The sequence below is a fragment of the Pectinophora gossypiella genome, chromosome 10 (genome assembly GCF_024362695.1).
Source record: "Pectinophora gossypiella chromosome 10, ilPecGoss1.1, whole genome shotgun sequence".
Lineage (NCBI taxonomy): Eukaryota > Metazoa > Arthropoda > Insecta > Lepidoptera > Gelechiidae > Pectinophora > Pectinophora gossypiella.
Window position 1 is genome coordinate 237,006 of NC_065413.1, and position 16,509 is coordinate 253,514.

A 16,509-nucleotide genomic window follows, 5' to 3' on the forward strand; every position below is an offset into this window, starting at 1 on the left:
CACGGAGACATGTGGCAATATATTTATTACAATAATAATCCTAGCTATGAATATCACTTCGGTTACTCGTTAGTTAGCAGTTATTTTGACAGATACAAATATTCTTGACTAACCTAAATACTGTTAGTAAAGTCAGTTCTCACGGAATATGTAATAAACAGAGGTAATAAAATAGTCATAAATAGCACGACACAAGCAGCACCCAAAACGCTATTTTGATTTGCGACATACATTTTAAGACTCAATATAAATTTCCTAAAACAGAAGTTATTAGTCATTGCGGCAAATACGTTTCAACCGCTTAAGGAGGGTAGTCTTCCAAAGGTCAAGTACCTTTAAACACCTCGAGGCTTTCAGTTTTGAAATTCAGAGCTGACATTACCAATTTCGAGTTCAAAGCAAACCTGAGTGACAGACAGACAGGTAATGATGCTCGAATTTCCGAAAGTTTGACAACTATCTTGACCGAGAAATGTTGAATCGTTTTGGTAGTAAATTCAGCCTGTGGTAAATAAAGGTTTCAAAAGCGAGACGTATTTACAGCAATGATACAATTTTTGTAATCAAACGTAAATACGGAGTGTACACAAAGGGTTGGTGTCCGGCGGCGGTGAGAGCGACGGGCGCGGGGCGCGGGGGGTCGCACCCTATATTACGATTCTGCTTTTTTTAGGGCGTGATTCCCACACCGAGGGCCGGCATTGTGCAGCCGTTGACGCTGACCAAACAAACACGAGTATCAACACAACTACAACCATTCACTGCAACCGGTTTAGACTAGTCCGCAAGTTTATGGGGCCATTTATTTACATTCAATTTGTCGTCACAACTTTCAATGCTAATATTACTCGTAACTTCAAAGTCCTTATTAGGTGTGTTATAGAGACTGAAGCTTGGAGTTTACTATTCCAGTTGCTTGTTTTATGTCCAGCTGGTGGGTCACTTATTTATTCTCCTAGCGTCCAACCTTCTACCTCTATTAAGGCGCCGTCTAGACTCGTGAAACTTTCTACAGTATTTAGTGAAATTACGCTCTTCTCTGGCAATGTTACTGCGTAATAATAATTCAATTCGTCTTATTAGTGGTCAGGATCCAGCGGGAGTCAATGATTCAATTACCACGTTTACTTAAAGTAAATCCGAGGGCCATAAAGCGAGCTATAAAAGTAAAAGCCGCTATTACGGGCGCATCGCTCGCTGCTAGACGCGGCCGCGCACTGCGCACCGCGCAGCCGGTGATCGCCTCGACAATTTTATTAGCTCCATCTTTAAATAAAACTAAAACAGTATTACGTCTACGGAATCTTGTCCTGACTAAAACTGTGGACTTACTTTAGATGTTGGGCAGTTCATAATTATTTGACGAAATTAGGTATCTCCCAAATGTCGTATGACGATTGGTAGTTATGTCTTCTCCGATGCTGAGAGTCAACTAAGTATTTGTAATCGAACATTTAAATTAAAATTATAAAAAAGCCTTTTTTAAAACTATGACGCCAGAGTAAGCATGTAATGATAACGGTGCTAAAGACATCACTACCAACAAAGTATCGTTTAGTGGAGTCATGTCAATTTACAGAACCCAAATATCGGGGGTCATATTGAAAGACAAACAAACACTCTCCGGTTGGGTGTTTGTATCTAAACGGTAGAGTCAACAAGATTCCAGTCAGAGGCACATAAGTCAACGACAGTAGCTACACTAATGACTCTATCAATACTCCAAAGCTACGCCCAAACACATAACGTTCCATTACGACATGTTTTATATGAATATTAAACAATTTATGCCATTAAATGCTTTTAATTAAAAAGTTAAATTAACATTTTAAGTGATGCTTTTTAGCTTTGAAGATTAGAAACAGGTAAAATAATGTTCCAGACAGATAAAGCGTTAAATAATTATGGAGCTCTTATTTCTGAATTAATTGTATTCCACTTCATTATCGTATACATACAACTAAAAAATCTAACGCGAATTTTATTCAAAATGTCTCAACGAAATAAGTCTTTGTTCAGTTTTTTTAGCAAGTTTCTGATCTTTCTTCTACTCAGTGAAAATCAATTTTTGTAACCAAGTCTCGATCGATGTTTTAAGAAAACATCCGAGCAAAGCTTTGAGCTTCATCAGAGTTTACTCATTCATTTCAAATACACCACAGGGTATGTTTTGTTAATTATCTACATACGTTGATTGTGTGAGGGGCGTTCAATTACTCTCACCCACACGTCGCTCGAACATCGCGCCTTTAAAAACTCGGGAATTGATTGAGTCAACAACGCTCATGGGACTTTCTAATTGTTCAACTTATGGCTTGAGTGTTTGTTCTCCAACCTCTCCACGGGGACACTCCATGAGGATTTTATTGGTGCTGTTGAACTAGTAATAGATACTTTAGATCTACAGCCATCCACTCAAGAAAATATCGACACTTTGATTTGTAATTTAGATAGTGTAAATAAGCATCAATATGCGTTTAATAGTCTCAACTTGAAGTAAAATTTACATTCGGTAATAAAATATGATATTCGAACAGTACTTCGGGTTATAAAGTCAAAACACTTTAAGATTATTTAATGACAAATTTTATAGCGGGTGTTGCATTAAACTTTGTAACAAGAAGTAAGGAAAGGCCTGGGAAAGATTATTAAGTAAGGAAAAAAGATTAAACACAAAGAAAAGAGAAGGTTACACTTTAGTATCTAGCTATCGGTACCGATAAGGAAGATGAGTCTGTCAGCTGATGCACCTGAGAAGGTGGTGCGACGCGGGGGAGAGGTGAGGATTTCCATTAGTTCGCGCGGAAGTTTAGAGGAATCAATTAGCCGCCGCCGCGCCATTTACGTCGCCGCGAGAGTCGATGCGTCGAGCGGCAAGCCACCGGCGAGAGCGTTCTTAAGACGGCCGTCAGATTCTTCTGAAATGCTATGTCTTAAGAACAGTATTTTTATAAATATTACTTCGGGGAGTGTGCATATGAGCTCCATCAGCTCATTCCGTCAAGCCCATTCCATCTGAGGATATCCAGACGTACGGCGGGTTACCATCCTTACTTGGTTGACATACCACTAATCCGCTACCAAGCGCTTCGCTTCATCCTTTATAATGCACACAGCCAAGGAATGGAATGAGCTGCCGGCGTCGGTATTTCCTGCATCTTGTAACCTGGGGTCCTTTAAGTCACGGGTGAATAGGCATTTTCTGGGTAAGCTCGCTCCACCGTCGACCCCTTCTTTACCTCGTGGAAGAATGGGGTTAAGAGCAATTACGTCGTAATAAAAAAAAAATATGTAGCATTTTCCATCACAGTAGTCCACTGCGATTTAGTGGATAGTCAAACCACTTAAAGACATTCAATGAAATTTGTAATAAGTTCCAAACAGTTCAGAATAAGTAAGTACTACAAGTAAACTAACAGCAGCACGAACGTAACTACCCTAGTAGTTCTGTAGTTACCTTTATAAAGTAAGTATAAGTACGAATAAGTGCTCGTGGAAACATCTTCTGGAACTACTACAAATTAGGTACGCATTGTTCTTCACACTTTTCTGTTACGTTCAGTTTGATTATATTTTATATATCCCGCTAGTCTCTAGTGGCTTGGCGGCACGACCGCAGCCCGGAGCAGGCATAACTTAGAGCAAACGGCGCGCGAGATTCCTCCGGGACTCGGGTTCGGGATTCGATCCCGGCGACTGCGCTTAATGAATCGTCTTCATTTGTTCTGTCAACGCGCCGCCACGGGCCATTGCCGCTGATTGAGTTTCACTCGATACCTCCGCCGCCGCAGGCTATTTCTAAACTGCCGCACGATACTGCCGGCGATTACCGAGAAATTGAAACTACGCTCCCTGTAAAACGAAATAGACAAAATGTTTGGCCAAACAAATGCAAATACAACAGGAAATTTAAAACAAACTGAGCAAATTAAAAGGTGTCCGGGGACCGTAAACAAAAATCCCGAATTAATGTCACTGAACGGAATTGAAACAGCGGTTTCCTTTAACGTGCTTCAATTATACTCTAAAGGGAGGTTTGCCGAAAAACGGCTCACAATTTACTCGATCTCTCCCTTCTTACTGATTTTGTCATTGCACGATTTTTCGGATTTTTTCCTTATCCCTTGGTAAATAAGAGTTAAGTTCCGCTGATTGTGATGTGATTTGCATTCAAATCGCGGGTGGCATCTCCGGCGAGCAAACATTCAATTAAAGTGCGTCTGACCTGTCACTCCTCGCTCACAGCAGCCGCACCACGCTCCGCGCCACCACCAGTACTGACAACGTTGCTTGAGGAGCACCTTTTACACTACAAGTGAACCATTTATATGGAATAAAATTAATTCTAATTTTAACGCATGTCATCATCGCTCAAATAACGAGATTACGCGTCTGCTTGGTGTTTTCTTTGGAAATTGGTGTGTTTGAGCTTGTACAATCCGAACTGCAATGTTGTTAAATTGCGTTAGTCTAGAATGAGTGTAACCATTGACCTGATAACCTGTCCTCTAGCCATGCACGTCTATAATACGAACATTGAATAGATTCGTAAAGCAGTTGCAAAATTTAGCTCGGAACAAATCCTAAACAAATAAAACCTCATTTACGATATCAATGCAAACTTCTCGGTTCCATTTAAAATCGCAGCACAAATTCGGTTCCCAATTACAGTTTATCGCTTTCTCTATTTTACTTTGCAAATCGGTGTACCATAAAACTCCCGTTGACCGCAAAACTTTTTGAAGGTCACTTGAAGTTGCAGTTTGGTGGTTTCGCCGATAAATCGCCGTGTTTCGGCGGAGTTGATTATGGATTCACTTCGGGGGTGTGTGCCGGCGGCGGCGAATTACAAAGGTTTCGCACTTCCTTCCCGCGCGGGTAGTTTTGATTAAACATCCGGACTGTTTGGCCTCGCCATTAGTTTAGGCCCTCGCGCCAGATCGTGATCCTTGAGGAAACTGAAATAAGCTTCGGTAAACACGATTCTACTTCGCAAATACTTGTTTAGGTTGTTGCTTCAACAACTTCATTTGAGCGCGTGCCTCTGAATACTGTTAGCGGTTATCATCCTATATCCCAAGTTTAAGTTTGCACAGTCTTAATCAAAATACTTCTTGAGCTGGGTTTAAAGTTACTTTACATACATTAATCCTCGGCGGTGTAACTATTCTTGTCTCGAAGCAACGTTTACCGATAATGAGGCGGGAGAGCGAGGGCCCACATGCGCCCTCTCCGAGAACTTGGAACAATAGCCGAAGGAGCTAAAAGGATTAGACGAGGAACTCTCGCGAGGACAAAAACCCCGGTAATTAGAGTGAGCTCACATCCTGCGCGATCCCGCCACGACCTTTGTCTAGACGGACCCTAATTTATCAACAACTTACAAACAATTGTTCGTCTTATAATTTATAGATCGTCACTAGTTTACTATTAGTTACAACGTTACGATTTAGGTGTAATAATTTTTGTAATAAAAGCTATAACAGATGAAGAAGAACCATTAATAACAAATAGAATGGATGAGAAAAAATAAAGACAGTTCCAAAAATAAATACTGCAGTAAATCCGATAAGAGCATTAGCCGCATTAGGGTGACAAGTACACGAAATGGGCCGCCGGTGGCACGCCTACCAAATAATGAGGCAAAGCATTGAGAGTCGTCAATGGCCCGCGCTACCCGCACACTGCGACGTGTGCCCGGCGACACAGACCATACACCACCAATAACATAACCGTGACTACACAGTTGACGCGGGAAATACATAATATTATATTATGTGAATGGTACCAATATAACGATTGAATACGTTTTGCTTCAATCAGGTTTCAGAATTATAAAGCTAAGGAATCAGTGAACATCACTATAACAGTTATTGAATATAATGGAAAACAGAAACTGTTGAATTAAACACTGGTATTCATTAATCATCTTCCATCCAGTTTATCATTATTTAATAACACATTATTTTTAGACGAGTACCTACCAACCTACATGGAAAGTTCTTTTGTCTTGTCATTGTGACGGGTTGTCTAGACACATCCAGCATCCAGCTGGCCTTGGTCATTTATAACTTATTATCTGAGCTTATTATCGGTTATTTTATTATTTCTGCCGGTGGTGTCTACATGTGGCCAGTCCACTCGGGCCACTAATCCCTGCTGTCGCGTGCACACGTCAGTTTTATCGCCGACACACGCGCCCGCGCCGCCGCCGTCCGACAGCTACACATTTGTCTTTATTGATTCCTACTTTTCCCACATTCGTTTATTTTATCGATCACCTTTTTAATTTCCCTGTTTGTTTATATGTAATGGTTGCTAGTCGCTAGACAGTCACGTTCAATGCATCATTTATTAGTGCAAGTTTTATTAGAAGTCTCCCTTAACCCCGTCTAAACGTTTCATATTATTATAACAGTTGCTCAGGCTATTAAAATAAAGCTCTAAGCGTAGCCGAGTGAGCTATCCTGTTAGTCGCGAGTTACTCGAACCCTTAAATAAAAGTGTCACCCTCGGCGCGTATTCGCACCGTCCGTCGTTTATCATTTTTTCGATCAGCACCACTCCCCCCGCGCCCCCCGTCGCCGCCGCCGCAGATCACCGCGGGTTAGTTGACAGCTTTCAACTCGGGATTAACTTCGTATTGCGGCCGTGGAGTGAGAAAAAATTTAATAGCTTTTTTGAAGAGATCGGCCCCTGGGACCGTTGTGATATTTTCGTGCAAGTTAGCGAAGAGCTCGTATCTGTCACCCGGAAAATAAAATTATAAATCTCAACAGACCCTGCATTATTGTCATTAAGAGCGAATCGATTAGTAAACAATTACACCAAACAAAGCACAATAAAGGCTTGACATGTAATTTACACTATTCAAATTACAACATGATATGAATTTATAACGGCTAATACTTATAGGTACCTGTGTCGCCGCGGCGTGCACGGGCTCGGAATGAATAGAATAATTTATCGTCCGCGTTATTTCGTTCAACTCCAACTCTGTTATTGGCTTACGGCAATTTCATTCCATCATAAATAAAATCCTGGCAATGACAAACAATGAGCCATTAAAAATATGTATGTAAAATGCGATCATATGATCAGACATTTGGGAATTAAGTCGGACAACAGTGGAGCTCGTAGTAACGAGTGGACGACAAACGTGGAAACGCTCGCCTCACCGGAATTGAAATGTTTTCATCTGGTCGCTGAACAAATATTGATAAAAGTCGATCAGTTTAATATTGACAGCGGTACAGATGAGGCAAACACTGCAGCCGAGACTGATTGTCCGCCAAACGATTTGTTTTCTCAATTGGAGGCGTATTTAAAAGTCAATATTTGTTTTTGTTTTTACTTTCGGACTTTTTCAGGGTAGGTAGACCGAATATAGTGGGTAATAGGTACCTTGATACAGTAAACCGGATAGATTAACTTTTGAACCACGTGAGTCCAACCACGTTGTTGACGCAAGTGGTGGTACTGACCTGGTGGACAACCGCAGTCACCGTAGTCGCGGATGCTGCGTGCGGCGCGCCAGTGCGGCGCGGGTGGTCTGGCCAGCACCTCGCGGCGGAGGCGCTCCACGAGCGGCTGCTGCGGCTCCAGCACAGCGCTGCGCAGTGCGCGATGCTGCTCCTCCAGCAGCGCCAGCCGTTCCGACAACCCCTGCTGCTTGTATACGCTGTACCCGCTCGACACCAGGCTCATGGCACATGCACACCACAACACTGCACAGTACACCCAGGGATCCCCCGGGCATCTATCCTCGCATCTCTCCCACTTCTCTTTCTCTGTGTTCTTTGCCTCTTTCTTCTCTTCCTTCTTTGTATTCTCCGGGGCCACCTTAGCGCCCGGCGGCGACTTTCCCCCCATTTTCAGAATCATACCGATGATCCTCATGACTCTACTTCGCGGAATGTCAGCATCGTTCCTGTCTGACCGCTGTGAATGTCGTGTCAAGCTCGACTTGCATGAATGGAACGATACATTTTAATCACAATAGACGCATCCGGATGATGCTTTTCACGAAATCTACCAAATGATGAAAATTTTGGGAATGTCAGGAAAAGAAACGAAAACTCACATTTGAACACAAAATGAAACATAAATTGTTGAAATTAGATGAAAGTAATACACAAATGACTATCTGGAAGGTATTGTGTGGATGATCGTGGTCGGGATCGTGTTCGAGCTCGCGAGGGGCGGCGCGGCGGCGAGCGTGACGTCTGCTTGCGTCGGCAGGCGGCGAGCCACTGAGCTCCATACACACTCCACAGGACTGTACTCCAGTCGATTTTACTTGCCAATACAGTACTCGCCACTCGCTGCGCTGCTGCTGTCTTCGCGGTTCGGGAATCGGGAGACAGGCGTGCGCCTTTACGACACGCTTTCCGTATCTACTCTACGTGAGTGTTTGGAAGTGTTAGAACGCGATTTTGATTTTCAGTGATAGGTTGGCCTACCTATTTAAAAAAATTTAGGTTGATATTTTCAATAAGCAAGCATGCTTTTTTAAGTATTTTAACATAAAATAAAATCCTGATCCACCTACAAAGTGGGTTGCAATAATGAGGTATTCTACAATTTACATAATCAAAATGTGATAAAATTGACAAACATCAATTTCGGCGCGGCATCCTTTGCTGTACTGAAGGTATAGCTAACAGCATACCAAGCGCCTTTTTCTCAAAATAACTCGTCTGAGTTGGACAGAAGTATTTTCTCTTTATAGCTAAAACAAAACCGCCTGCCATGCAAACGCAACATTCTCTACAAAAACGGCGCACATTACGGCAGAAGCACGGGACTGTATAAAACTTGAATAAAGCAGCGGCGGCTCAGTACGTCGAGAACAGCGCCCGGTCTCCCGTATTAAGGGGGTGCGTACAAAAACCTGGTGCCGCCTCATGCAGCCTGCCGGGCCAAATTGGGCACTCGCGGGGACGCCACTAGCCCGGGGGGCGGGGGGTTGGGGATACCAGACATACCGCTCTGTAATTTAAACTAAACGAAGTGAACACACCACGATCAATAGATTTGTAGGATACTGATGGTCTCAAACCTTTTACCGAATAGGGTGAAAAGTTTAAAGAAAAAATAAAACAGTCATAGCCTACCTTGTTTTATTATTAATTCAATAGAAGATCAAATCAAATCAAATATACAAGAAGATATAGGGACGTAATGGAATTTATGGCAGGATATACGAATACAAATTGGAATGTTATCTTTTACAGATTCAGACAAAATTATGAACATAAACATAACCCCCAACCGGCGGAACACGGACGCTTTTTCAATAGATTTGTATCGACAGTAATTAAATTTGTACGGAATGAAAAAAGGAGAGCTTTTTTAAACGATAGAGCCTATTAATCTCTTTAATAGAGTCATTAAAAACGAAGTGGCGGCCGCAAGCGCCGCCACAAAAAACTTACGCCACTTGATCACCCCCCCGCCCCCCGGCCCCCTCCCCGGGTACCACGCACGCCTTTGTAATAAACCACTCATAATAAAATTAAAAGATAACTCTGATAAGGAGCCGTCACATGCATACCAATGTTAATACGGCATCAGCCACTAACGCGCCTCGTTATCAAATATCTTAATGGTCATTTCGAATTTTATTCAAGTACTTAATTTACGACTAAGACTTCGGTTAAACGTTACGACTTTGTAATTGTATTCATAAAAGTTTAAATACTACTAAATACTAAATATTTACAAGATCTGGAGAGATTAAGTGCAGTCGCGAGTTTAACGGCGGTTTCCCCTCGTAGAGCGCAGCCTTCATTAATATGTTAAAACCTTCTGAGAATGGTTCATCGGCGACGCAATCCGCAGCATCCGAGTGCAGACAAATGGCTGCAATTAAAACTAGATTGTCGTTATTTAGCACGGAGATGCAGCGGCGAGCGGCGGGCGGCGCGCGGCGTGTGCGCGATCCATCTCCCGCTCACTGCTTAAATTTAATTTAAACTTTTGTCCTTCATCAACTGCACGTTTAAGACACCCTCGCGTCGACAGCTCAGTTTTTTAAATTTAATCCAATGCACACTTTTAAATAATTGAGAGACAACTCTCCCCTCCTTCAACTTTTCTTCTAAAACTAGAAGTTTGGTTAATGATTATGAAGCAGGACGAGCGTCAGGGGAAATCTGTGGCGTCGAATCACCATTACACTCTTGTACGGTGAACTTCGCCGACGACTTAAACAATCGTAAACTTAAGTCACACCTCCTGGGGCAATATTGAAGTGTCCCGTTACGTTGGAAACGTTCAGAACAACGAAGTAAACAAAGTTCCCGCAACAAGGAATCTAAATAGCGCAGCGCACGGAGAAAGTGAAATATTCGTGAGCTGCTAAATTGGAGCAGTTTCGTTATCGAATCGTCAGGCTTGTTTACAGTGCGGGCAGAGGGGGGCGGGTTGCGGGGTGTAAATTGAGCCACTTCCTCTATTTTATGAATTGTCGCCCGACGCCCGCGCCCCCGGTATTGGGTTCAAGTGGTTTAGGATGTTCATAAATTCTGAAAAGTTTGCAAAAATTCGCAGAGGCGGTCACAGTTATTAGCATAAAGTATTCTTCGCGGATTTCAAGTGTTCTCTTTGAGGCGTCTCATAGACGGGGAGGCACTCAGTTTTCATTCGGTGTGAATAGACTCCCAACTTTATAACGTACTCTGATGTTTCTTTGAGTAAACATAAACATAATTCTGTATTCGCATAGTGTACGTATCTAAGTATTAGGAGCGAATCATCTCTCCCAATGGCCATTAGAGCGTGACATGTCAGAAATTGAATGTAGGACCCGAGGCACTAGTGTAGCGGAAGGGTTTATAAATCAGCATCAGTATGCGCAACCGCGGTCCGGAACAATTAGAAGGACTCTGTCATCTGAATTTCAAATGTGCCAGCGAACAGAAGCAGTTACCCTCAATATTGGTGGCGTAACGTGTGATAAATATTATCAACTTGAGTCATTAGATCTCAGATATTAAGTAATACGTTCAATCTAGGAAGTCTCCATTGTATTCTAATAGGATTTCACCCACGCACTAAATTGAACTTTCACAAAGACTCAGTGGCGCCACACAAAATATTTTATTACCTCAAAATTAGAATCAATCAATTTCATGTCTCACGAGCTCAACGACTTTTAGGACCATAAATTCTATACGTAATTCCTGCAATATAGTTATAAAAGAAAGCCATCAATTTATAGCAGTAAAGGTAGTAATTTTACAATAGGCGGGCGACTAAACACGAGTTTAGAATGAAAACAATCGGCGATAGGTCCGGCAATAAAGATAGGGCCGCGGGCGAGGCCGGCCAGCGCGCGGTACATCGCCAGCTACCAATGTTCACCCGCACCTCCGACCACTCGCTGCTTAAAGTATGAAACTTTTAAGTTTTTGTTCCAACGAAAAAGCGCCATATTCATTATTTTGTATAAAATGTTCTTGCAATACCTGACAGAAACAACGGACTGTTTTCCTTTGAGCAAGTTTCGCTCTTTACCAAATGAGAGAAAATGGCCGTGATCTTTGTAAAGCCCTACGTTTCATTGTTCCCTAAGCCCTCAAGCAACAACAAAGAAACTTCACGAAATGTCTACGTAGTCAGATCTGGAGGTGTGGGTCTGGCTGGATGTGGGCATTACGAGTGTTTATTGCGGGGTTTATTGTGCCGCAGAGCTCTCTAATGCGTCTGTCGTGCTCCCCATTGCAGTTAGCCCGCCTTTTTGTTCCACCTTAATGACTTAATTCCTGACACCGTATACGGGTGCTCACGGAAAGGTCGGTGCGATCAAAAAGAAACCAATAGTTATAGGTGCTTACTTGGAATTTCAGATTTCATGACTGGTAGGTACACCGAGTATAAAGGTCGACGGAAAACTACGAGATTGGCACACCTTCCCAGGTAGCGAGTGGGAACAACTAACTTACGAGTAATTCGTTCCTGTTTGAGAAACTGTGAAGACCTTGACTAACAGTTTCCTCGACTACAATCTTCGATGTTGGCCATTGATCGGTGATAACTTCGAAACAAGTCAGGGCGAGGCGTGACGACCCCACGTCGATTGGAGTTTGAAGTTGCGGCAGTTAGCTTATTGTCGACCACGCTGTGTGTTTAGGATCCCAATGAACGCTGTCGGTGGAAGGTAAACTGTTGGTCCACCGTTTCACAACAATTATGATAATAGTCACCTCAGGTATTACAAGTGATTTAGCTTACGGCAAGACGTATGCCTTTTTAGAGAATTATAATATCAGATACGTACAAAGGTTTTAATAATTATAATTATTATGTACATTTTGGATACGTTTAATATTATAAAATGAAATATTAAACTCTCGTTTCGTTTCAATAGAATATCATATTCATATCGGCCCAGTATTAAATAAGTAGGTAAATAAATAATGCTTTTTATGATATTTTGGTTTACGTATAAAAGGTGATGTATTACACAATAGGTATAATGTCGGGCTTCGCAGTCACCAGTTATTATCGTCGGCAATAATTATACAACCTCCTCTGCCCTCCCCGCAGAAAGAGAGATAACTTCGGGAGTTAAACTGTTTAACTCGTCTTCACACGTAATTTTAACGGTTGTTTCAGCTAGTGGGTACTTTGACCCCAAACTGCGAAGACTCCGTCCTTACGAGCACCCGTATAATCCCAACTTGTCTTTGTTTGACTTCGCTGAAAAGCGCCTCAAATCGTTAAACAATTTACAACGACGCTCTCAACACAGATTAATAATATTCTCTGCGGGGAGTAGGCTCTGTTTTGTTAAATTAATATTGTAACAGAATATGCCGAGCCAATTTATAATATTATTGAATCTATAAATGTCCTCATAGCCGCAGTATTAGTAAATTATGATTGTTTAGTATCGTCCCTGGCCGGTTAACGATCCACGAGACTATTACTGGCAAATTAATAATTACCAGTAAAGAAGGCCGCTCGGCTCTCGTGTACTCGTACATGCGTATCAACAGGTTGAAAGGGTTCTGAAAAGCATTCATCTCGGAGTGAAGGGGCTTGCGAATACAAGTAACATGAAAGGTCATAATATGTTCAGGGTTCGGTGGATGTGTATTAAAAAGAAAATTAATCAAGATAAGGCCGCCGGCTCGCGTCCGGCGGCCGGCGGTATCGCGCCGCGCCGCACTTTGTTCGCACTCATTGAGCTGTGTAAAGAGATACAGCTCCCCTGCTTCATTTATATCACCCTGTTTATGTTTCTCTGTATCCTCTCCTTCCGCCACATAAATTGCTTTTCATTTGGCGATTCATTTTCTTTTACTCTCTTCTTTATATTCAACAACAACATTTTAATATCGAGCTAAACATAGGCGACAAAAAAGACAATAATATCGGAAAATAGTGTGACAGTGATAGATAAAGCTGCTAAGGTAGCAAATGTCATAGGTAGATGGCAAATCCGAGGCGGATAGTGGAGGATGCGATTTAGCAAACGATTTCTCCCGCGCCGCCAAGGGTGGCGCTTCCGACCATTTATTTTCCCTCGTTTGATCTCCAAGGAATTTCTTTTATCAGCTCCCTCATTCATGTGAGACTAAGGCTTTGCTTGCCGATGCTCGCTCCGCAATTTATTATGAAGTTTTAAATGGGAAAAAAGATGATTCGAACGGTTTTATTGATGGCGTAGCTCATTCGAGGCGGGCGATCGCTTATTGCTTTTGTGGCAGGTTCTTTTATACTACCAGATACATACCGCGCAGATACCTTAAAACGTCTCCCGCATTATCGATACTCGTAACTGTGATTTATACGGAGAGGTCGCACTATGAATTTAAATTCCGGTTTTGTATTTGTAAAAAGGAGCGGGTGGCTTTTCAGTCTGAAAGGACCCTTGTGCTATGAATTTCGATTTTGTGAGGGGAACGCCTGCTGTAACTTCTAACACATGTTTGTCATTCTGACAGCACTTTGTTACTTTGTCGCGAGCTCGTAAAACCTCGCCGGTGGACGGACCAGCACCGCCGCCCCGCGCTGCCGTATGTCTCTCCCTCCCACATAAATCTATCGACACTGGCCAGATACCGGGCCCGTACTAAATAACCGTCATCAACGCGTCCTATGACAAATTACAGGGACGAACTAATAAACTCGACGACATCCGACGCATCTGGCGCAAAACAGCGGAGATGTGTTCGGGATGTGTCCTAATAATTCAGGAGTGGCGTGTGTAAACGGGGCACGGTAATGTCTCGGCGAACATTCTCCCGCGCCCACTCGCACCCTCGGACAGGAACAATGCAAATTAATCTCAAATACGTCCGGGACGGATGAACTAGTTTCCAAGTCGCGAGCTGCATTGTTAGTTTAAACTTATGGATACGAATACGGAATTGAATCAGAATGAAACCACCCTTGCAACTAATCTGAATGCAGAATAGATACTATTAATCTTGTATTAAAGCAGGAGGAAAGGTTCTTGTGTTTGATCAACATTCAGTTTCGGTTGAGAGCGCATCACACGCGGTGTAAGGGGCCTGTCGACTGCTCCCCACAGCGCTGCTTACATAAACACTGATCCAGAGGAAATTGAGACGTTTGTCTTTGGATCTACTTCGCAAATATTACGTACACTTCACATGCCGCGCGTTTGTATAGCTCTACAGACAGACTGCAATAACCTTAACCAGTCACGAAACATAATATTGTACAAGCAAGGTAACGATTCGCATTACGGATATATTGAACATTTTACCGCTATAAGTACTTAGGCCTATTGCTACTAATACTGTTTGTAATTTGTGTAGCTAAATGACAGGGTTGCAAGCTAACAGCATATAAAGTATAAACCACTTACACGTGCCTAAAACAAAGAAAAATTCAATTAAAAACCTATGAGTAATTCCGGCTTGGATGACGTGTCCGCGGCGTGCACTAACCCCATCAAAACTGTTATAATCACAGAGTGCGATACCGATCGTAACATATCTACGGCTGATACGATCTACATGCTAGACAAAAACAGACGGACAAGAAGACATAACAATGGCGCGGTATTCCTGCGATGCGGCGGCGCGGGAGGCGATGGCGCACGCGTTGCGTTCGTTCCCAGCCGCTCCAAGCAACGGGGCGAACACTTCTTACTACGAACCAATTTGAATATATTAAATACTAAAAAAAATACCGTTTGAACTGAACAATTATCTCCAGACTATTGGTTTTGGAAGGAACTTCACAAGCCTCATTTTTTGAGAGATAATTAAGAGACGATATTGTGAAATAACTGTTAATTTGAACGTCTTTGATGAAAAATCTACCTTGAGCCGAATTTCAGTTTAATAAAAAAGAAATACAATATTATTTATATAAACAATGAGCTATACTGTGTACTTAATGCATACATTATGTAAGGTGATATATGTGATTTCAACTAAGATTGCATAATTATTATGGTAACATAAAATACTTATGATAATGAAACTAATTTATTAGGTAAAGTGACTGATTAGTGATTAAATCTACTATAGTTAGATAGGTCGTATTTCTGAGAAATGATAATAATGATAAACAAAATGGAGATTTAATATTTTTTCGTTTTGTGTCTGAGTGAAAGCATCGAATATGAAACAAATTGAACTGTAGGTACCAAATGTATTGTAAGCCCTTGCATGAACATGAGTTGTTGAAACCGGATCTACAAAGGCACGACGACAGGATTATAGAGGCAATACCAATAATTCTATAACAATGGCAGATATCAATTAGGTTTTTATGGTTATAGATATAAAAATACTGTCAACTGTTTGCCTATCGCAGGCTTTATCGATTGCCAGCATGTCCGCAGCAGTGAACAAATTGTCGCGTTAACGAGACGAGAGTTATCTGCCATCTCCAATTGGAAATAAATTTATGTGCTTCTAGATAATGCGCACAGTCAGCGACAGAAGTAACATGATTGAAGGGAAAAAAACCGGCTACGGATTCAATGATTTATTCTGTTTAATTGTCTGGTACTGATTTTAAACTCAATTGTAAATGAAGCCAAAGAAAAACTCAGCCAACCACAATAAGTTTCGTCAAAACGTGTTTACCAAAACACATTTCAAATACGTCTTCACAACTTGCAGCTATAAAAAGTAAAATTGTATTTTCATCTCCAAATCATGCATGCTATGATCGAAATAATGACAGATAATACAGATTTCAAGCGTCTAAAGCTGAACATACGACTTGTGAAGTCGCCAGTACGTTCCCCGCGCGACACCCGCATCCAAAACTCTCGATCACGATCGCTGATGCTTATCGCCGATTGTTCGAGACAACGACACGACGCGCATACGACGACAACACAATACTATCACAACAACGCCTTAAATCAAACCCGCACACTCGTGGAATACCTTATCGACTGATTTGATTGGAACTTATCTCGTTAAGTCAAGACCTAAAACTTTGCGGGATCCACAGAGGGATTGAAGACAGATATAAAAGTTACGAGAATAAAATTAGGACTTTGGTAGC

The 16,509-nt window shown here is 42.0% G+C and overlaps 1 protein-coding gene across 11 annotated transcripts in view; it reads right to left on the minus strand.

The window, feature by feature from the left end:
* Window positions 1-16,509, minus strand: part of LOC126370025 (collagen alpha chain CG42342) — a 238,784-nt gene that overhangs the window by 101,007 nt on the left and 121,268 nt on the right. For 3 of the 11 annotated variants that reach the window (XM_050014644.1, XM_050014641.1, XM_050014638.1), the window contains exon 1: window positions 7,485-8,269. The exons of 2 other annotated variants lie outside the window; for them this stretch is intronic. In XM_050014644.1, coding sequence (XP_049870601.1) covers window positions 7,485-7,899 — 415 coding nt within the window. In that variant the 5' untranslated portion in view covers window positions 7,900-8,269. Of the gene's footprint in view, window positions 1-7,484; window positions 8,271-16,509 lie in introns of those variants that run through there. 6 more of the 11 variants (XM_050014645.1, XM_050014643.1, XM_050014649.1 and 3 more) reach the window with 3 other exon arrangements.